General features: G+C 41.3%; 1 protein-coding gene across 4 annotated transcripts in view; it reads left to right on the forward strand.

The window, feature by feature from the left end:
* The window catches only part of RIMS1 (regulating synaptic membrane exocytosis 1), a 432,846-nt gene that overhangs the window by 360,677 nt on the left and 54,792 nt on the right, over nt 1-17,377 (forward strand). For 2 of the 4 annotated variants that reach the window (XM_054998089.1, XM_054998012.1), the window contains 2 exons: nt 1,985-2,151; nt 7,874-8,017. The exons of 1 other annotated variant lie outside the window; for it this stretch is intronic. In XM_054998089.1, the coding sequence (XP_054854064.1) occupies nt 1,985-2,151; nt 7,874-8,017 (311 nt within the window). The remainder of the gene's footprint in view (nt 1-1,984; nt 2,152-7,873; nt 8,018-17,377) is intronic. One more of the 4 variants, XM_054998257.1, reaches the window with a different exon arrangement.

Consider the following 17,377-nt stretch of genomic DNA (forward strand, 5'->3'; position numbering starts at 1 on the left):
TAATATAAAACATTTTCACTAACACAGAAGCTATACTGGTTTCTAAGTCTGACCAAAGTTCCTCTACCCTTTGCTATTGTGAGTGTAGATAGACTGCCTGTTTTCTCATGAACTCTATGAACGCTGCCACAGCATTCCACTTTCTGCAGCAGAAGAAACCAGTAAGTCCTCATTATGTGAGCACCCTGACCTTCTTTTAAGAAGGTTTCTGTTAAAATGTCATTAATGTAAGCTCAGACTGAAGGAGAGAAATTGACCACAATATTTAATCTACGTGTGAGACAAACCGCTAATATCAGATAGCTATCTTTTTTGACCCAACAAAAAGAATCGATATAATATGGGGAATATAAGTGCACGTTTTCCCCCCTGTTTTTTTAATTCATGTATAGGGACTATCCTGACCAAATAAAAATAACTGTAAAAGTTAAATTTAATTACTTCATTTCTCATCCACCTTTTTCATACAGACTCAAGGTGGATTATAAAGTATTAAAAGACACTGCTTAATACATGTTGGACAAATTTCACCAGAAATATTTTATAGTCTGATCATACTGACAGGTATATGGCATTTAAAATTATCACTACTCCATTATCTGTTAATCTTTGTTTTGTGCATTGATATAACCTCATTATTACCAATATTCTTCCATAATTTTTATATCTGTCCTTCCTTTCCCCATAAATATATGGGTTTTTATAGTAATAAGTGCCCTGGCATTCTGGATTTCTATTTACTCTGGTGAAGTCAGTGTCATTCTTCTCCCAGATTTAGCCCACAAACCTAACAGAAAATGTTCTTAGTCATTGTAAATGATGCCAGAGGGAGAGTTGGTTTCCGTTATTTTTAACAGAAAGTAAATGAAACCTTAAATAATGTATTAGTTTTAAGAAGGAAACTGTTAAATCAGCAAAACCACCTAAACATAAATTAGAATATTAAGATCATTTTATAATCTTACTGAATTGAAACTTGTAGACTGTAGTATCGCTGTTCTTAGCCCATATTTTGACCAGTGTTTGTGGGTCAACTGGATTTTGGAATGAAGAAGGGCCATGGACTGTACATGCTGGCAGGCTCCTTAAGTCTCTTACAGTGAAATCCTAAACAGAGTTACTAGTGTAACTCTGCTTAGGATTTCTCTGGTAGAACCATTGCCATATTAAGGAAATATTCATATGGGCTACAGGAAATGTAAGGCGCCGGACTGTTGAATGGTTCTCAGACCATTGCGTGTAGAATGAAGAAACAGCATCCATTTATTTCACCTAAACATATTACCTCTTCAACTTAATTCCAGATGGTGCCTGAGACAAACTGATAACTGAAGTTAGAGGTAATATGAACATTTGAAATGGAAAGTGCTTCAAGAAGGATGTTTCCCCCAGTGACTGTAGCACCAAACAAGAGATGAGGCAGACAGAAATTAGAACTTCACTGAAGAAATATCTACTAGAGCTAGAAATTGATGCTACTATCTCTAGTTGTGCCCCACAGTTGCTGTGTGAATTTCTGCAAACTTGTTTTGTCTAATGAATTATAGGCATCAGGCTTGCTAACTGTACACAGCTGTCATTTGCAGAAGACTGTGGAAGTAATTTAAGAGTACAAACATAACACATTGTCACTTGATCTTGCTTAACTGTATTTTTTCAGCTAAATGAAAGTTCTCTGAACACTAGTATTAGTGCTGACAGAATAAAAATATCTAGTAGTTATGCTTGGCATAAATGCTACCTGCCAATCTACTTTGAAGACGTAGAAACTTCATAGGAGCCCTTTGTTCATATGGAAGTATTGAAGAAAGAACAGAAGTATTCCTAGAAATGGCAGGGCTGCCTGAAAGTACCAACTCAATTTTGACTTTCTAAATAAATATTCTTTGATGTTATCAGTGTCACAACTGTTATTTGTAATTTGATTAATATGTTTTTTTTACATTTTGTCAAGAGCTCTCATACTTTCTCTTTTCATCTTTAGTATAACATAAAAGCAGATCAGTACAGAAGTTGTGATAACGTCTCTGCCAAATCATCCGATAGTGATGTCAGTGATGTGTCAGCCATTTCCCGCACCAGCAGTGCCTCACGCCTCAGCAGCACAAGCTTTATGTCAGAGCAATCTGAACGCCCTCGGGGCAGAATCAGGTGAGTTTGAAATACAGTTTTAAAGGAGTCAGTTCTTCTGGACTGAAATTTGAAACTTGCAGCTGTATATACTTCTCTATAATTTATTTCTCTGTAATACATATACAAATGATAATTCCCAGTTGCAAAAGAAAAATCCTTTGGATTCTGATCTCCTTGGAAAACAGTTCAGTAAACAAAGCAAAAATGAACCTGAAACAGTGTAAATATTTGGTCAACTATGGCTTTCATATGGCTGATCTTTGTAAAACCATAATATTAAAATAATTTTAGCAAATATATGAAGAAGAATTAAATGTGGCTAGGTGCTGTATAGGAGTTCACAATCTAGAAAACTTTGGGAAATAAAGGTTTTGGAGATGCAGCTGCAATCTTAGTTTTGCCTTTAGAAGATATTTCATAAATAGTACCACAGTTTTAAGCCTTTTATCATAGTGTAGGTGATAAGGGCGGCATTTACTACAGGCAAGCTCAGCTTTTGTGATGCAATTCAGTTAACTATATGTAATATTTGTTTATACACATTGTCTTTGTGTGCCATCAAGTCACTACTGACTTATGACAACCCTATGAATTAACAGCCTCCAAACTGACAGTCTCGCTCAGGTCTTACAAACTGAAGGCCATGACTTCCTTTGCTGAACCGTTTCATCTTAGTTGGATCTTCCTCTTTTCCTACTGACTTCCCCCTTTCCTAGCATTATTGTCTTGTCCAGCGATTCTTGTCTTCTCATGATGTGACCTGATGATGAGTCTCAGTTTAGTCATTTTTAGCTTCTAGGGATAATTCAGGTGTGATTTGATCTACATACTTACTCATAGTACATGCATTACAAAACCTTATTATCACTTCAGAAGACACTGCATTTCACCTTTTCTGAAATTGGGATTAGGTAAGTGGTACCTGAGCCAAGTGGAATCCATACTTTTGCAAATAGGTTGTCCATTTGTCTTGCCTGTCAGATTGGCACCCCGCCCCCAAACTGACCACCCCACCCACATAGCTGACTCATTTAAATGTTACCTCAGCTTCCAGGGGTCTTCATACTGTTTCCTAATAATAACAGTAATACTGGTTGAAAAGTCAGCATTGAGCAGAAGTGATATATTTACAGTGAAATCCTAAGCAGAGTTACTCCAGTCTAAGCCCATTGACCCTGTTTAGGATTTCACTGTTAATTGTCTGGGATCCCAGGAGGACCCCAATGGACCGTATTTGGAGAGTATCAGAAGAAGTAGGTATGGGTATCAATCGTTAGAGCCTACCTATCCCTTTGTCACGTTAGAATATTTTATAGTTTTAGGAGAATCTGTCCACTTTAACTTTCTTCTACATGAAGCCTTTGAAAGTTGATTTTTATGTGGGTCTTGTACTGCTCATGCTTAATATGTATTCAGCATGTTCTGAGATTGTGATATTTAAATTCCTATCTTGATATGTTTTTCAAAAATTTCCACGTAGTGGTATATCATACTCTCAATAAAAAATGGAGCATCCTAGGCTTGCTTCTTAAATCAATCAATATGTGAGTCAGCCCTTAACATAATGCTGATAAAAGCACCTCTAGAATGCTGCTGCTCACAAAACATACAAGAAACCCCTATTCAAAGTGATAATTGGAAAAAAGATAATTTACATAGTGGAACCACCATGAACTGATTTTGTTTGTACATTCTGTCATGATGTGGTAGTTCAAAGGTTGAAACATTATAGGAACATTCTGTCACATCCCAGTTATGGCAAGGATCACAGCTCCACTGAATTCAGAAGTCTCTGGGAGATTTTAAGCCAAAATTTTCCCATTAAAATTAAATTCTCACCAATTACTATTCCAAACAGTTTTCTGAATATGATCAATGATCCTTGTCCTTGGATTCTCTTTTGGTAGCAGCCTTAAAGACCGCTTCAAAAACAACACTTCCATGAGTCATCCTTCTCTGACAAAAAGATGGTCAATTGATTCAGTTTAGAGGTTTTCAAAAGATATCTAATGGTACATACCATGTCAATTGGGGTGGTTTACTGCAAAGGCAGGCTCTATGTCAAAATTTCCTTTGGATTTAATGGTCCAATATAAAATGAATAATTTACATTTGTGAATTATAGCAAATCTTCATCTAAGTTCATACTGAATCATCTATTTCAGTGGACTTCAACCCATGGCTGAAGCCTCATAATAAAAGAGTTGGATCCTCTCTCATCCAAAAGCAAGATTTCAGGGGTTATTTTAGGTTATTGTGGAAGAGGGGAGCTGCAAAACTGTCTCTCTATGGGTAGAAGCCCTTTCACTCACAGAAGCACAGCACTGGATCAAACCCCCCAAAATGAGGTAGGGCAAGAGACCCTGTAAAACATACCCCTTGTCTTCTCTCTTCTCCAGCGTAACCAGTCTCCACTGTATTTTTCAGTATGAAGTCCCTTCTCCCAGAAAAAGTTAGTCTTTCATGCAGGGGAGGGCTGTGTACTGCTAGCACAGGGAAAGAGCACTGTATAACTGGGTGGCAGATGGCCTGGTCAGGTGAGGGGCAGGGGGAGAATGACAAAAGAGTGAGAAAAGGCAAGGAACAGCTTTTGCTATATCTCCTGGTATGCTGACCTGGATAGTGCAGGAGAGCCTGCTCTTGTCGGATCTCAGAAGCTAAACAGGGTTGGCCTTGGTTAGTAATTGGATGGGAGCTCTCCAACGAAGACCAGGGTTGCAGAGGCAGGCATTGCAAACCATCTCTGTTAGTCTCTTGCCATGAAAATCCCACCAGGGGTCGCCATAAGACAACTATGACTTTCAGGCAGGATTTCATTTTCGTATCTCCTGGTGTTTAGTTCCTATTTCTTATTCCTGAATTGCTTGGTCTGTTTCCCAAAGTCCTGGCTTTGACTCTGATAAGGTCAAAACCTTGGCACCGCCTTTTACTGTCAAATGACCCTGATATCATGTGGCTGTATGTCACCTGACTTTCTGTCACGTGTTTACAGTTTAGTGGGTTTAGTGCTGCCTCCTGGAACTTAAAGGTGGGTGTTGTATCTGGAAAAGTTTAAGACCACTGATCAACATTGTAATGTCCTCAAGCCTTTGACCAGAAGACTTCTCAGATATCACTAATAGCTGAATCAATGATAGCAGGAAGCATATTTCTCTGAAATCTTCCATCTTTGCCCTCTAGGATCTGAGAAATTAAGGTAGCTGACTTGGGTAGCTGCTATTTTTTGTGCTCTTGTGTCTCAAGCAAGCTGCAAAAGCAATAGACACTTAGGAACAAGTCTCCTCAGAGGAAAAGACAAGCCCTGGATCCATTGCATTGCCAGCATTTTGGGCTTCTTAGTAGAGGGGAGCTGATTATTCATGAATATAATCTTAATTGTTTGTTGAAATTTAATTATGGAGGACATTTTGTTGAACAGCTAAACCAATTGCAAACAGAAACATTTCTCTTTTGTGCCTGTTTCCAAGAAGCTGACTAAAAGAATGCTTGGAAGAAGTTACAACTTTTTAAAGTTGTAAGCTCACCATCTTCAAGAAGATTACTTTTGTCACAACTTTTAGGAATGGGATGTAGTTCAACAAATACTCAATTTTTGCTCCCCCTCCCTGCCATCTTGTGCAGGTCTAGGACAAAAGACATTGGTGGCTACTTCGTGGAGCCCTCTGCTGTAAACAGAGAGAAACTCTGATTCTGAAGGATCAAAGGGCTGAGATAATTTGTAAGGCACCCTTTCCCCGGAATGGACACATTGCCACCCTAGTCAGAATGAAGAGGCAGACACAAGGTTGGGTATTAAAGGGCCACTTTATTAAAGCAACAACATAAACAGTTAATGTGGCAAAGGGGGCCTAATTAGTGGTACAAGTCAAGCCAGCAGTCTCACTGGGACCTCCTCCTTGAACCTGTCTGGGCTAGACCCACTGCCCCAGGTGCGAGCCATCCATGAGGCATGGCTTGGGTCTGGCCAGACAGGCGAAATGGTTCCCCCCTTAAAGCTCCGAACACCCCAAGCCATGGAGCCTGAAGGAAAGACTTGTCCAGGAGGTCCTATCCAGCAGTCTTCCCTTGCAGCTGGACCGTGAAACAACAGCTGCTCCTGACAGACTCCAATTCCCCACCAATGGGGAGATACCAAGGTTGCTCACTGGCCCACTCTCATTTCTCCAACTCTAACCTGGCCAAATTATTTACAGCTCCACCAAGTCGAATTACCACAACCTCTGTGTGCAGTGCAAGGTAGACGAAAAACCACCCCTCACCATAAGCCAATTTGGTGAAAGGTGGAAAAAATTCCTACCTGGCCCTGTAAATGACGACTGGCTAAACCTGCACTGCTACAGGGTGTGGTGGGTGGGCCGATCACGAGACACAGACTGAAAGCACTGAGGGGGTGGAGCTGCCTTATAAGACATCTGGCTCTGCCCCCTCTCACAGTGCCTGAATGCCCAGGAAGGAGAGGCTGCCCCTTCTCCTTCCAGGGTGGCAAAGGACAGCACCCAGCTATAGCATCCAATGGCTGTAGCTGGGGTTCCTGCATATTTTTTTTAAAGAAATTGAGTCTAGAATGTTTCACCCATTACTCTTCAGAACCATACTATGTGAGAAAGTAGAGTTAATCTATTTTGCAATGCAGTTTCAATTTTTTTTCAATATGACAGGCATGTTACCACTGCCACCTATTTCAATGATAGACAACATAATTTAAATATGAGCATAGAGAACCTATATTAATTCTAATCCTTTCCTTCTTAATTCTGTAATGACACTGATCTATCCAATGTGGCATTTAGAAGATAGAGTAATTCAGAAACAAGGAAGAACTAACCATTTAAGTAATTCAGAAACAAGGAAGAACTAACCATTTAAGTAATTCAGAAACAAGGAAGAACTAACCACTGTTAATTTACTAGGAAAGATTCTCTTGTCCTTCCTCCCACTGCCACTATCTGAATCTGAACTGAGTGGCCCCTGTGGCATGCACCCCTCTGACCTGCAGCAGCCCAGGAGGAAGAAGTGGGTGAACCTATGCCCATCATTGCCATAACTGCCAGCCAGGTACAGCACAGTTGCTACAGTGCTACAGATCTGCCCAGCTTGGATTGCTCCTGAACCATTTTAACAACCCAAAATGGGGACCACGAGCAGCACTAGGGGGTGGTATTTTGAGCTGCCACGTAAGGAGGGGGAGGTGAGAAAGTCACTTTCCAGGGTCAGAAATTGTTCTGTTCACAGAAACACTACCTTAATTCATTTTTTCCAAAGAGTGGTTGACTCAAATAAAACATTTCTCAAATTAGAAATAAGAGCTAGGTTTCCTTGTTGAAATATTATGGCCAGATTTTGTAATTTTTTTGAAATCATTAGCTATCTCATCTTACTCTCATAATATTCAAAGACAAGAATTAGAAGAAAGATTTAGCAGTGTGTACTTACTGAAAATGTGCAAAACAACACACCATTATACCATCTAATAAATTCTTGCTTAGCTTCTGAGGAATTTAATGACTTTTGAACACCTTCACTTCAATAATATGGGCTCATATGGTTTAATGAAGGTTTCTTATTTAAGTAATTGTTTAAAACATGCTGTGGTTTTTATCCAGGTAGAGTTTTTTAACTCCAAATTTGTGTGTTTTTGTTAGTTCTTGTGAATGTAGAGTTTAGTGCCTATAGTACATTATTTTCATTTTGAGTTGTCTACATTTAATTTTGCATGCCTGCATGTTTTGACTATGGAAAGGTCAAAGTCCTTAGAGATCTGCAAAACTGATGGCAAAAAAGAAAGAAGGATATCATGGGAATTAGATGACAAGCCGGGGTCCAATGGAAAAAAAATGAATGTGGAAGACAAGAAAAGGAGGAGGCATTCTGTGGCTGATGTGAGGTAAAGGTTAGCTTCCTTCCCTTGTGCATTTCTGTCAGTATTCCATTCATCCTTAGTTGAGTCGCCTGGGGGCCCACTTGTTGTCCTAGCTTATGCTTTTTATGCATTTCTTCATTATTGTCAGAGATAAGGGGAAAGGCAACACCACTGTATAAAATTTATTTTCCAAATTTCTGATTTTAAACAACTGAATCTCTCCCAATAGTGTGTGTTCTGTTACATCTGGATATCCTAAATTTCAGGGAGGGAGAGTAACAGAAGACAGAGTCACATGGGCTCCTATCCATGTGGATAGATTAGTTAACCTTTACCACTTCATCCATAACAGGTGGTACCATATCATACCCAAAAGCAGTATAAACACTTGCATACAATTCTAGTTTACCATTTTTATAATTGTCTCTTCTGCGCCTACTAGCTATGGTTAACCAAAGTGAATTTTAGTAATGTTCCAAATTGATCACAGTGATTCAAGTACCACTTATTCAAGTACCACAGTGATTCAAGTACCACTTATTCAAGTACCACAGTGATTCAAGTACCACTTATTCAAGTACCAAATACCACTTATTGGCCCAACCCGAGTCCTGGAAGAGCCAGGCAGTGAAATAATAATTAGCACAGAATTGTGGCAGGAAAAGAAGGCTTCTATGCACTTTGAAAGTTTATTAGTCTTCAGTACTACTAGCCTATTAAAAGGTATACTGCAAACTATTTTTAGCAGAAAGTGTTGGAATAGCTATTTTCTCTAGTCTAAAAACTGCCTGTGAAGTTAGTATTCTCTTTCTGAACAAGAATAATTAGATGTCATTCTGCCTTCACTTGGCACAGTCAGTTAATCCTTTTGTTCTCTTTTTACAACGTTTTTTGGAATTTTGAATGTGCACACGGAAAATGCTCATTTTAATTCATATTATAATTTTGGAATAGGCTAAATTATTGTTTTAATTAAATGTTGGGAGTGTGTTGATCATACTGGAAAACCATGTCAAGGAAAATTTCCATTTTTATTAATGTCAGATCAGATATCTGCCCATTATTTAAAATGGGAAGAAATGGCACATTTTCTGGAGCAGCTCCCCCTCCCCACTAAATGGCCCCAAAATTTCAGTAAAATTAGTCCTTCCTCTCTACTAAGGATCTCTGAGTTTCAGTTGAATTGGACAAAGTGGTTGAACTTTGCAACCACTTGAAAAAGTGGCTCTAGCATGCAGAAAAATGGCAGGGAAATGGTGGGTTTTCCAGAGCAACTTTCCCCCCACTAAATGGCACCAAAATTTCAGTGTCCCTATCTACTAAAGACCCCCCTCCCCAGGTTTCAAATGAATTGGACAAAATGGTCTGATTTTACAGCTTCCTGAAGAAGGTGTCCTTGGCCATCCACCCTATATAGGGAAAAATTATTTCCAGAGCAGCTGTTTTTATCTAAATGGCACCCTCCCCACAAACCCCCCACAACAAATGAATAAGACTTCTGGTCTGTATTGCCTCTCCTCTGCCACTACCATTTTCGGGCGCAAAGCATCTATGTATGAGATTCCTGTGTGAAAATAGTGGGAGCAATTGTTTGATTTCTTTTATCTGATGTGGAAACAGAGAACGTGAAGATATAAAAGAGCTGAGGAGTTCATCATCTGTCTGTAATGTGGTTTATAGGCATTTTGGTGTTGCTTATGTTTTGTTTTACTAGAACCAAATAAAGGAATATTAGGATGATCTACTTTTAGGTTTGCATTGGGTTTAAGGTCAGGAAGAGAATATTCAGTGGTTGCAGTCGAGCTTGTTGTTGCCCTAAAAGGATGAATTAGCTGTAAGTGTCTTACAGTGAAATCCTAAGCAGAGTTACTCTAGTCTAAGCCCATTGACTTCAGTGGGCTTAGACTGGAGTAACTATTCTTAGGATTTCATGGTTAAAGTATGTGCCTGGCAGGCTGCAGTTTTTTCCATGGCTCATTGCCAAATTCCCTTTGCATTTAGGCCCATTGAGATATCTTGAGATTTGAACTGTACTGTGCCATCTTCCTTATAAATATTGCAAAGATTTCTTCTGTATCACATGTATCATAAATCTTATTCACTGACTAGAATTGATTGCCAAAAATTTGATTTGTTTTTTTAGAATCAGACCAGAATTGCATACTGTAAGAAACACGTGTGCATGTTATGATTGCGATTTTTGCATTGGTCTTTAACACATATTTCAGGTACATACATTTATTTGCACATTAAGGACAACAATGCAACCTTAATATATACTGGTGAGTAAAAAATGGTATTGAGGATCATTGTAGTTGTTTCCTCTATTTAAAATGTTATTCTCTTAAAAAATATAGAAAAAATAATGTGGGAGTGTGGACACCATTGTGTCAGTTGTCCTGATAGCCACAGGGTATACGTGTCCTGCCCAGAATCTCCTCTGTGGATTTCCTGGGCACATATGTAGCATAGTGGATAAGTGGTTGGACAGCACTCTGGCGGTTTGAAGCCCACCACTGCCATGAGTTCAGTTGGTGGCCTACAGTAAGCCGCTCCTCTCAGCCCCAGCTCCCCAGTTGTGGGGGGTGGGGAATAATGCTGACTTTCTTCCCTGCTCTAAGTGGGGTGCTAATCTGTCTAGAAGAGCCATATATAAGTGCAGTTATTATTGTGTGTGTGCTATGTGCTGTCAAGTTGTCTCCAACCTATGGTGACCCTATGAATGAAAGACCTCCAAAACGTTCTATCTTTAACAGACTTATTCAAATCCTGCAAACTGGAAGACATGGCTTCTTTTTATTGAGTCAAGCCATCTTGTTTTAGGTCTTCCTCTTTTCCAGCTGCCTTCCACTTTTCCTAGCATTATTATATTATTATAAGTATAACCTTCATTTATTATTATAACTTTCTTTTCAGTTAATGGCTGTTGGCATTTCCATTTCTCAATGTAAAGAAAGATGGTATAGAATTGTGGCATTTCCATTTCTCGGTATAAAGAAAGGTAGTATAGAATTGTGACATTTCCATTTCTCGGTGTAAAGAAAGGTGGTATAGAATTGTGTGGTACAGTATGGTATCAAAGGTTCTTTGACACGAGACAGCTTCCTTCCTTCCTTCCTTCCTTCCTTCCTTCCTTCCTTCCTTCCTTCCTTCCTTCCTTCCTTCCTTCCTTCCTTCCTTCCTTCCTTCCTTCCTTCCTTCCTTCCTTGTTATCCTATTTTTCTTCTCATTGGGGACACAGAGCTGCTTACATTGTTCTCTTTTTCTTCATTTATCTTCATGACAACCCTACAAGCTAGTTAGGCTTAGTATGTCATCCAGCAATCTCCATGGCAGAGTAAGGGTTTGAACTCAGATCTCCCAGATGCTGGTTTAGTCCTCTAACTGCTACAATACACTGGCTGTGCTACTCCAGGGCCTGTTTGTTTCAGCAAGACTACAAACAGACCAAACTTTTCATCTTCTTGCACCAGTCAGATACCTTCAACATCAGTACAAAAAACAGTATTCTTGGTGAAACAGACCTCTTTTAATAGGTTCCAGAATCTCTGTGTAATGGCATCATAGTATTTGCCATCATGTGGGGAAACAAAAGTTTAATGTAAAAAGTCGCTTCACTACAAGTGAAGACAAGTAGAAATTCTCTGTGTAGTAGACAGTGGAGGTCTCTGCCTCTCTGCCCCACCCTCCAACTGTGCCAACTTTTCTTATCTGCCCCACAGGTGACTCCTTCCACTCGAACCTTCCTTACATTCCTGCCCTTCAATAACAACTGAGGGAAAGTGATTTTTCCATGGACAGATTACTGAGGCCAAAAATGCTTAAACACAACTAGTCTGTGACTTATTGTTAATTCGCCTACACTGTTTGGCAAGAAAAGCTAGAAGGAAATGATTTTACCAATGTCAGATGAGTCTCTTGGGTCGCTGATACAATGCCACTAAGGACTTCAGTGATAAAAATGGTTGTGAAGAAGAAAGTATTTTGATGGGAGCATTTTTCTTCTTCATATTCCTCCATGATTGTTCTGGAAATATGACTAAGAGTGTGCACTAAAACAAAAATCAGTATTTTTCAGGCCCTGGTATTAGGAAGGTCCATAAATACTGGTATTCCCTATATTCTGGTACTCCCATACTAGTTTAGTATTCAGATCCAGGGTTGCGGGAGGGGGTTCTGAAATTAACCGAGTCCATTATTCCCTCTGGGAGAATCTTTCTCAGGAGCTGGAGGGGCTGTTTTTCATGCAAGTTACACCAAAGTTACATCAGAGCAGCTGCTGCCCATCTGCTAAAAACTCTTTGAGTTTAAAATATATTAGGTCCAGGGATCCAATTCTACAGGCCCCTTGTCGCTTAATAAGGGGAAGTTCCAATGCTTTCTCCAGGGAAAAGAGGCCTTAGCTAAACACACAAGAGCAGCCAATAACCCAAATACTCCCAATGCAAAAAGAACCAACAAAGCCCAACAGACCTAGAGAATCCCAGCAGAACCAGCCTTGCAGCAACAGACTAGACAGACAGACCACAGCAGCCAAAAGCACACTCCAAAGAATCTCATCCTAAAGCTGCCTGCAGCCAGGCCAGTGTTTCTGTGAGCTATGATAGTACAGACAGTTGAGCTCCCCCTAATGTGCAATGCTATTTGCCTCACTTCCCTCCCCTTCCCTTTTTCCCCTGGGAGACCTTCCACAGCAAGAAAAACAAGGTGTGGGACCTTTAAAACACCACCCCCAGTTATTCCCAAAAATTTCTGGGAATAATCAGGATCAGAATACTAGTACATTTGAGAATCTGAGAATCTCGGATATAGATTTGGATTCCCAAATATACCCAAGAAATACCAATAAGGTGTTTTTTGTGAGTATATTTTTAAACCAGAAATACCAAAACACACATCCCTACCAAAAATATTGTCTATGGATATGCACAGAATATAGTTCCTGCACCCCTAAGCAGGGGTCATTTTGTAGAAAAAGAGCTGGAGGAACTCATTAGCATAATTCATTAGCATATTCCACACCCCTTGCCATCACCGGAAGTGTGTCATTGGCATAACTGATTTGCATATGCCACACTCCCTGACATCACCTATCCTAGCTGTTTTGGACCCAATCCTGGCCATTCAGGACCAAAATTGGGCCCAAGATGGCAAAAAGGAGCTGAAAATGGCTAAAAAGGGGCCCAAAATAGTTAGGATCAGGCTGCTGCTGAGTGGGAGAGTGATCCACCACCCATCAGAAGCCCGATCTGGGCCATTTCAGCCCCAATCCAAGCTGAAACGGGCCCAAAACAGCCAAGAGTCAGGTGGGCGGGGCCACCTGACATGTGACCTCCTTAGGGAACTGCCAGAACTGCGTTCCTGTGCGTTCCCCCTCAAAATGAGCCCTGCCCCTAAGTAATCTCAATCAGGATAATGCAGCAAAAATGATGCAGCAACCTGGAACTTTTGAAAAAGATACCAATGTGAAGGAGGCCTGATAGAACATTCACTGCCCTGAAAACTAGATGCCTCAGACTACAGTGGATGTATGTTCAAACCATGTCCACTACACTTTAGAATATATGTCACTCCACCCTGAAGAATACACGCAGATGTAGAAGTGTCCAGAAGTAGTTTATATGCCTGTGGGCATAGGATTGTTAGACAGACAAGCCAGCCTGCCTGCCATACCTGCCTGCCATACCTGTGAATATCTAGCTACTGGGGGGGATGGGTAGTAGTGTAGTTACTTTCTTGCTTCCCTATGTCTCTGCTAGGCTTCGTTGCCGTTTGAGCTGAGCAGTGTTATCAGTGCAGCTGGGACTGAACGTCTGGGAACCGACCGACCTTGAGAAACTCAGCTCTGCATCTCTGCCCGGATTCTCGGCTTCTTCAACTGACTGTCATTTGAACTGGGGGAGGGGAGGAGACTGGGGTATAACTTTTCTGGGAGAACTTTGCTTTGGCATTCCAGGCAATTGCTATGTACAGTGTACTTCTAGGGAACAAATCTCTAATAAAAACCTTTAACTCATTCACCTGTGGCTGATGACATGGGGAGTCTGAGCGAATCCCCTAGCCAGGCCTGACAAGGATGGATCTAAAAATCTTGTCTAACATCATACATAGGAAAACACATTTAATACCTGTCAGTTAACTACTTCATGTGAGTCAAATTGGGACTCATTTTTTATCATGTCTGAGACCAACATTTTTGTAATGATGATAATAGTGACTAAAATGGGCAGCATGTCCGCCATAATTTGTCATCCATCATATTTATTAATGGTAGTTACAAGCATTAAATATGTAAGTTGTAGTTTAGGTCTCAGCTGAAGTTTATGGTGCTGACCTGAAGTTGCTCGCCTCGCCACTCCACTCAAGTAATGAGTATTTGTTAATGTGTGGTGTTACGAGGTTTCCACTGGGGAGGAGGATCTCCGGCTCCTGTTTCAGTTACTTCTCTGGCAGCCAGTGAGAAGGGGGAAAATTACCATCAAGCCATTTCAAGGGAAAACCCAGTAGTGATGTCAATCTGTTCTAGGAACCCTTGGAAGCTATGGTTTTACCATAGAATTTCTGGTGAGTCCTAGAGAGGCATGACATAATTTCAGAGTTTCTCCGCAAGTGACATCATGCTGTCACCTGACAGCACCTTCCCATGACATCCACCATTTGTCAGCAACTAACTGGCAACTCTAGTTAATTAGAGCCAGAGTAGTTTAGTACTTAGAGTATCAGACTAAGATCTGGAAGATCATAGAATCATAGAATCATAGAATTGGAAGGGGCCATACAGACCATCTAGTCCAACCCCCTGCCCAGTGCAGGATCAGCCTAAAGCATCTCTGACAAGTATTCATCCAGCCTCTTCTTGAAAACTGCCAGTGAGGGGGAGCTCACCACCTCCCTAGGCAGCTGATTCCACTTTTGAACTACTCTGACCGTGAAAAAGTTTTTCCTAATATCCAGCCGGTACCTTTGTGCATGTAATTTAAGCCCATTGCTTCACATCCTACCCTCTGCTGCCAACTGGAACAGCTCCTTGCCCTCCTTCAAATGACAGCCTTTCAAATATTTAAAGAGAGCAATCATGTCCCCCCTCAACCTCCTCTTCTCCAAACTAAACATTCCCAACGCCCTTAGCCTTTCATCGTAGGGCTCAGTCTCCAGACCCCTGATCATCCTTGTCGCTCTCCTCTGCACCCTCTCAATTTTGTCCACATCCTTTTTGAAGTGAGGCCTCCAGAACTGCACACAATACTCCAGGTGTGGCCTGACCAAGGCAGTAAAGAGAGGGGCTATGACCTCCTGCGATTTCGACGCTATGGCCCCTTTGATACAACCCAAGATTGAATTAGCCTTTTTTGCCACCGCATCACACTGACTGCTCATATTTAGTTTACAGTCCACTCTTACCCCAAGATCCCTTTCACATGTACTACTGCCCAGAAGTGTGTCCCCCATCCAGTATTTGTGCTTCCCATTTTTGTGGCCCAGATGTAATACTGTGCACTTGTCTTTGTTGAATTGCATCCTATTCACAGCTGCCCACTTCTCCAGAGTATTCAGGTCTTGTTGAATTTTAATTCTATCTTCTTGTGTGTTTGCTACTCCTCCCAATTTGGTATCATCAGCAAATTTAATGAGCAGCCCTTCCACTCCTTCTTCCAGATCATTGATAAAAATATTGAAAAGTACCAGGCCCAAAACCGAGCCCTGCGGCACCCCACTGGACACCTCCCTCCAATCTGATGAAATGCCGTTGACCACCACTCTTTGAGTGCAGTCCTCTAACCAGTTCCCTATCCACCGAACTGTCCTATAGTCCACTCCACAGTCTTCCAGTTTGCCCATCAGAATGTCATGGGGGACCTTATCAAAAGCTTGACTGAAATCCAGATAAATCACGTCAACAGAGTTACCCTGATCCAGTAAGCTGGTCACTCAATCAAAGAAGAAAACCAGGTTGGTCTGGCAAGATTTGTTAGGAACAAAACCATGCTGACTTCCCCGGATCAATGTATGGTCCTTGAGATGCTTACAGATTGATCCCTTTAAAATCTGTTCTAATATCTTCCCAGCAACAGAAGTCAGATTGACCGGCCTGTAGTTTCCCGGGTCATCCTTCTTCCCTTTCTTAAAGATTGGGATAACATTCACTCTTCTCCAATCTTGTGGCCCATCCCCAGTCCTCCAGGAGGCCTTGAAGATGATGGACAGGGGTTCTGCAAGTTCTCTAGAAAGTTCTTTCAGCACTCTTGGGTGCACCCCATCCGGCCCAGGGGATTTGTATTCATCCAGTGCAGCCAGATGCCTCTCCACAACCTCTTTGTCAATGTCAATTAGCCACTCAGGTGTCCTGCCACATTTTCTACTATCTCTAGATGTGCCTGAGTTCTTCAGGGAGAAAACAGAGGCAAAAAAGCCATTATGCCTGTCTGCTTTTTCTCTGTCCTCCATCAGAGTTTCTCCTTCCATTCCCAACAGCGGTCCAATTGCCTCTTTTACCTTGCATTTGTTTCTCACATATCTGTAGAAGTTTTTCTTATTGTAGCGAGCCCTCCTGGCCAGACCCAGCTCGTACTGATCTTTGGCCTCTCTGATGGCTGATCTGCAGTGCCTAGTAACCCTCATATACTCCTCTTTAGAGGTCTGTCCTTCTCTCCATTTCCTGAACATTTCCTTTTTCTCTCTTAGCTTATTCTGGAGCTCTCTGTGCATCCACATCGGTTTCTTGGAGCCCTTACCATGTTTCCGTCTTGCTGGGATAGTGAGGGCTTGAGCTTGCAAAAGCTCGTGTTTGAGAAGGGCCCACCCTTCACTCGCTCCTTTCCCTTCCAGCACACTCCCGCACGGAATGACTCTCATCAAGCCTCTGAGTTCATCGAAGTTGGCCCTACGAAAATCTAACCTACGAGTCTGGCTACAAACTTCTTTGGCTCCCCACAGCAACTGGAATTCAAGGAGGACATGGTTACTTCCCCCTAAGGCCCCCACCACCTTCATCTCATCTACCAATTCTTCCCTGTTGGTTAATATCAAGTCTAGTATGGCTGAGCCCCTTGTAGCTTCCTCCACCTTTTGAAAAAGGAAGTTATCGGCTAGGCAGGTCAGGAAATTGCGTGATTCATGACGCTTTGCTGAGCCTGTCTCCCAGATCCAATTTCAAATCTCCACTGTGTCATGGAATGTTGCTATATGTCATGGAAGCTTGCTATGTAACCTTACAGTTACATTCTCAGCCTAACCTACCTTACAGGGTTGTTGTAGGATAACATGGAGGAGAAGAGACTTGTATGCCTCTTTGAGTCCCTATTGGGGAGAAATGTCAGCTATAATGAAATAAATAAATAATCACACTTTCTTATAAGAGAACTGCATTTTTATGTTTGTAGGAAT

The sequence above is a fragment of the Eublepharis macularius genome, chromosome 1 (genome assembly GCF_028583425.1).
Source record: "Eublepharis macularius isolate TG4126 chromosome 1, MPM_Emac_v1.0, whole genome shotgun sequence".
In the NCBI taxonomy this organism is placed as follows: Eukaryota; Metazoa; Chordata; class Lepidosauria; order Squamata; family Eublepharidae; genus Eublepharis; species Eublepharis macularius.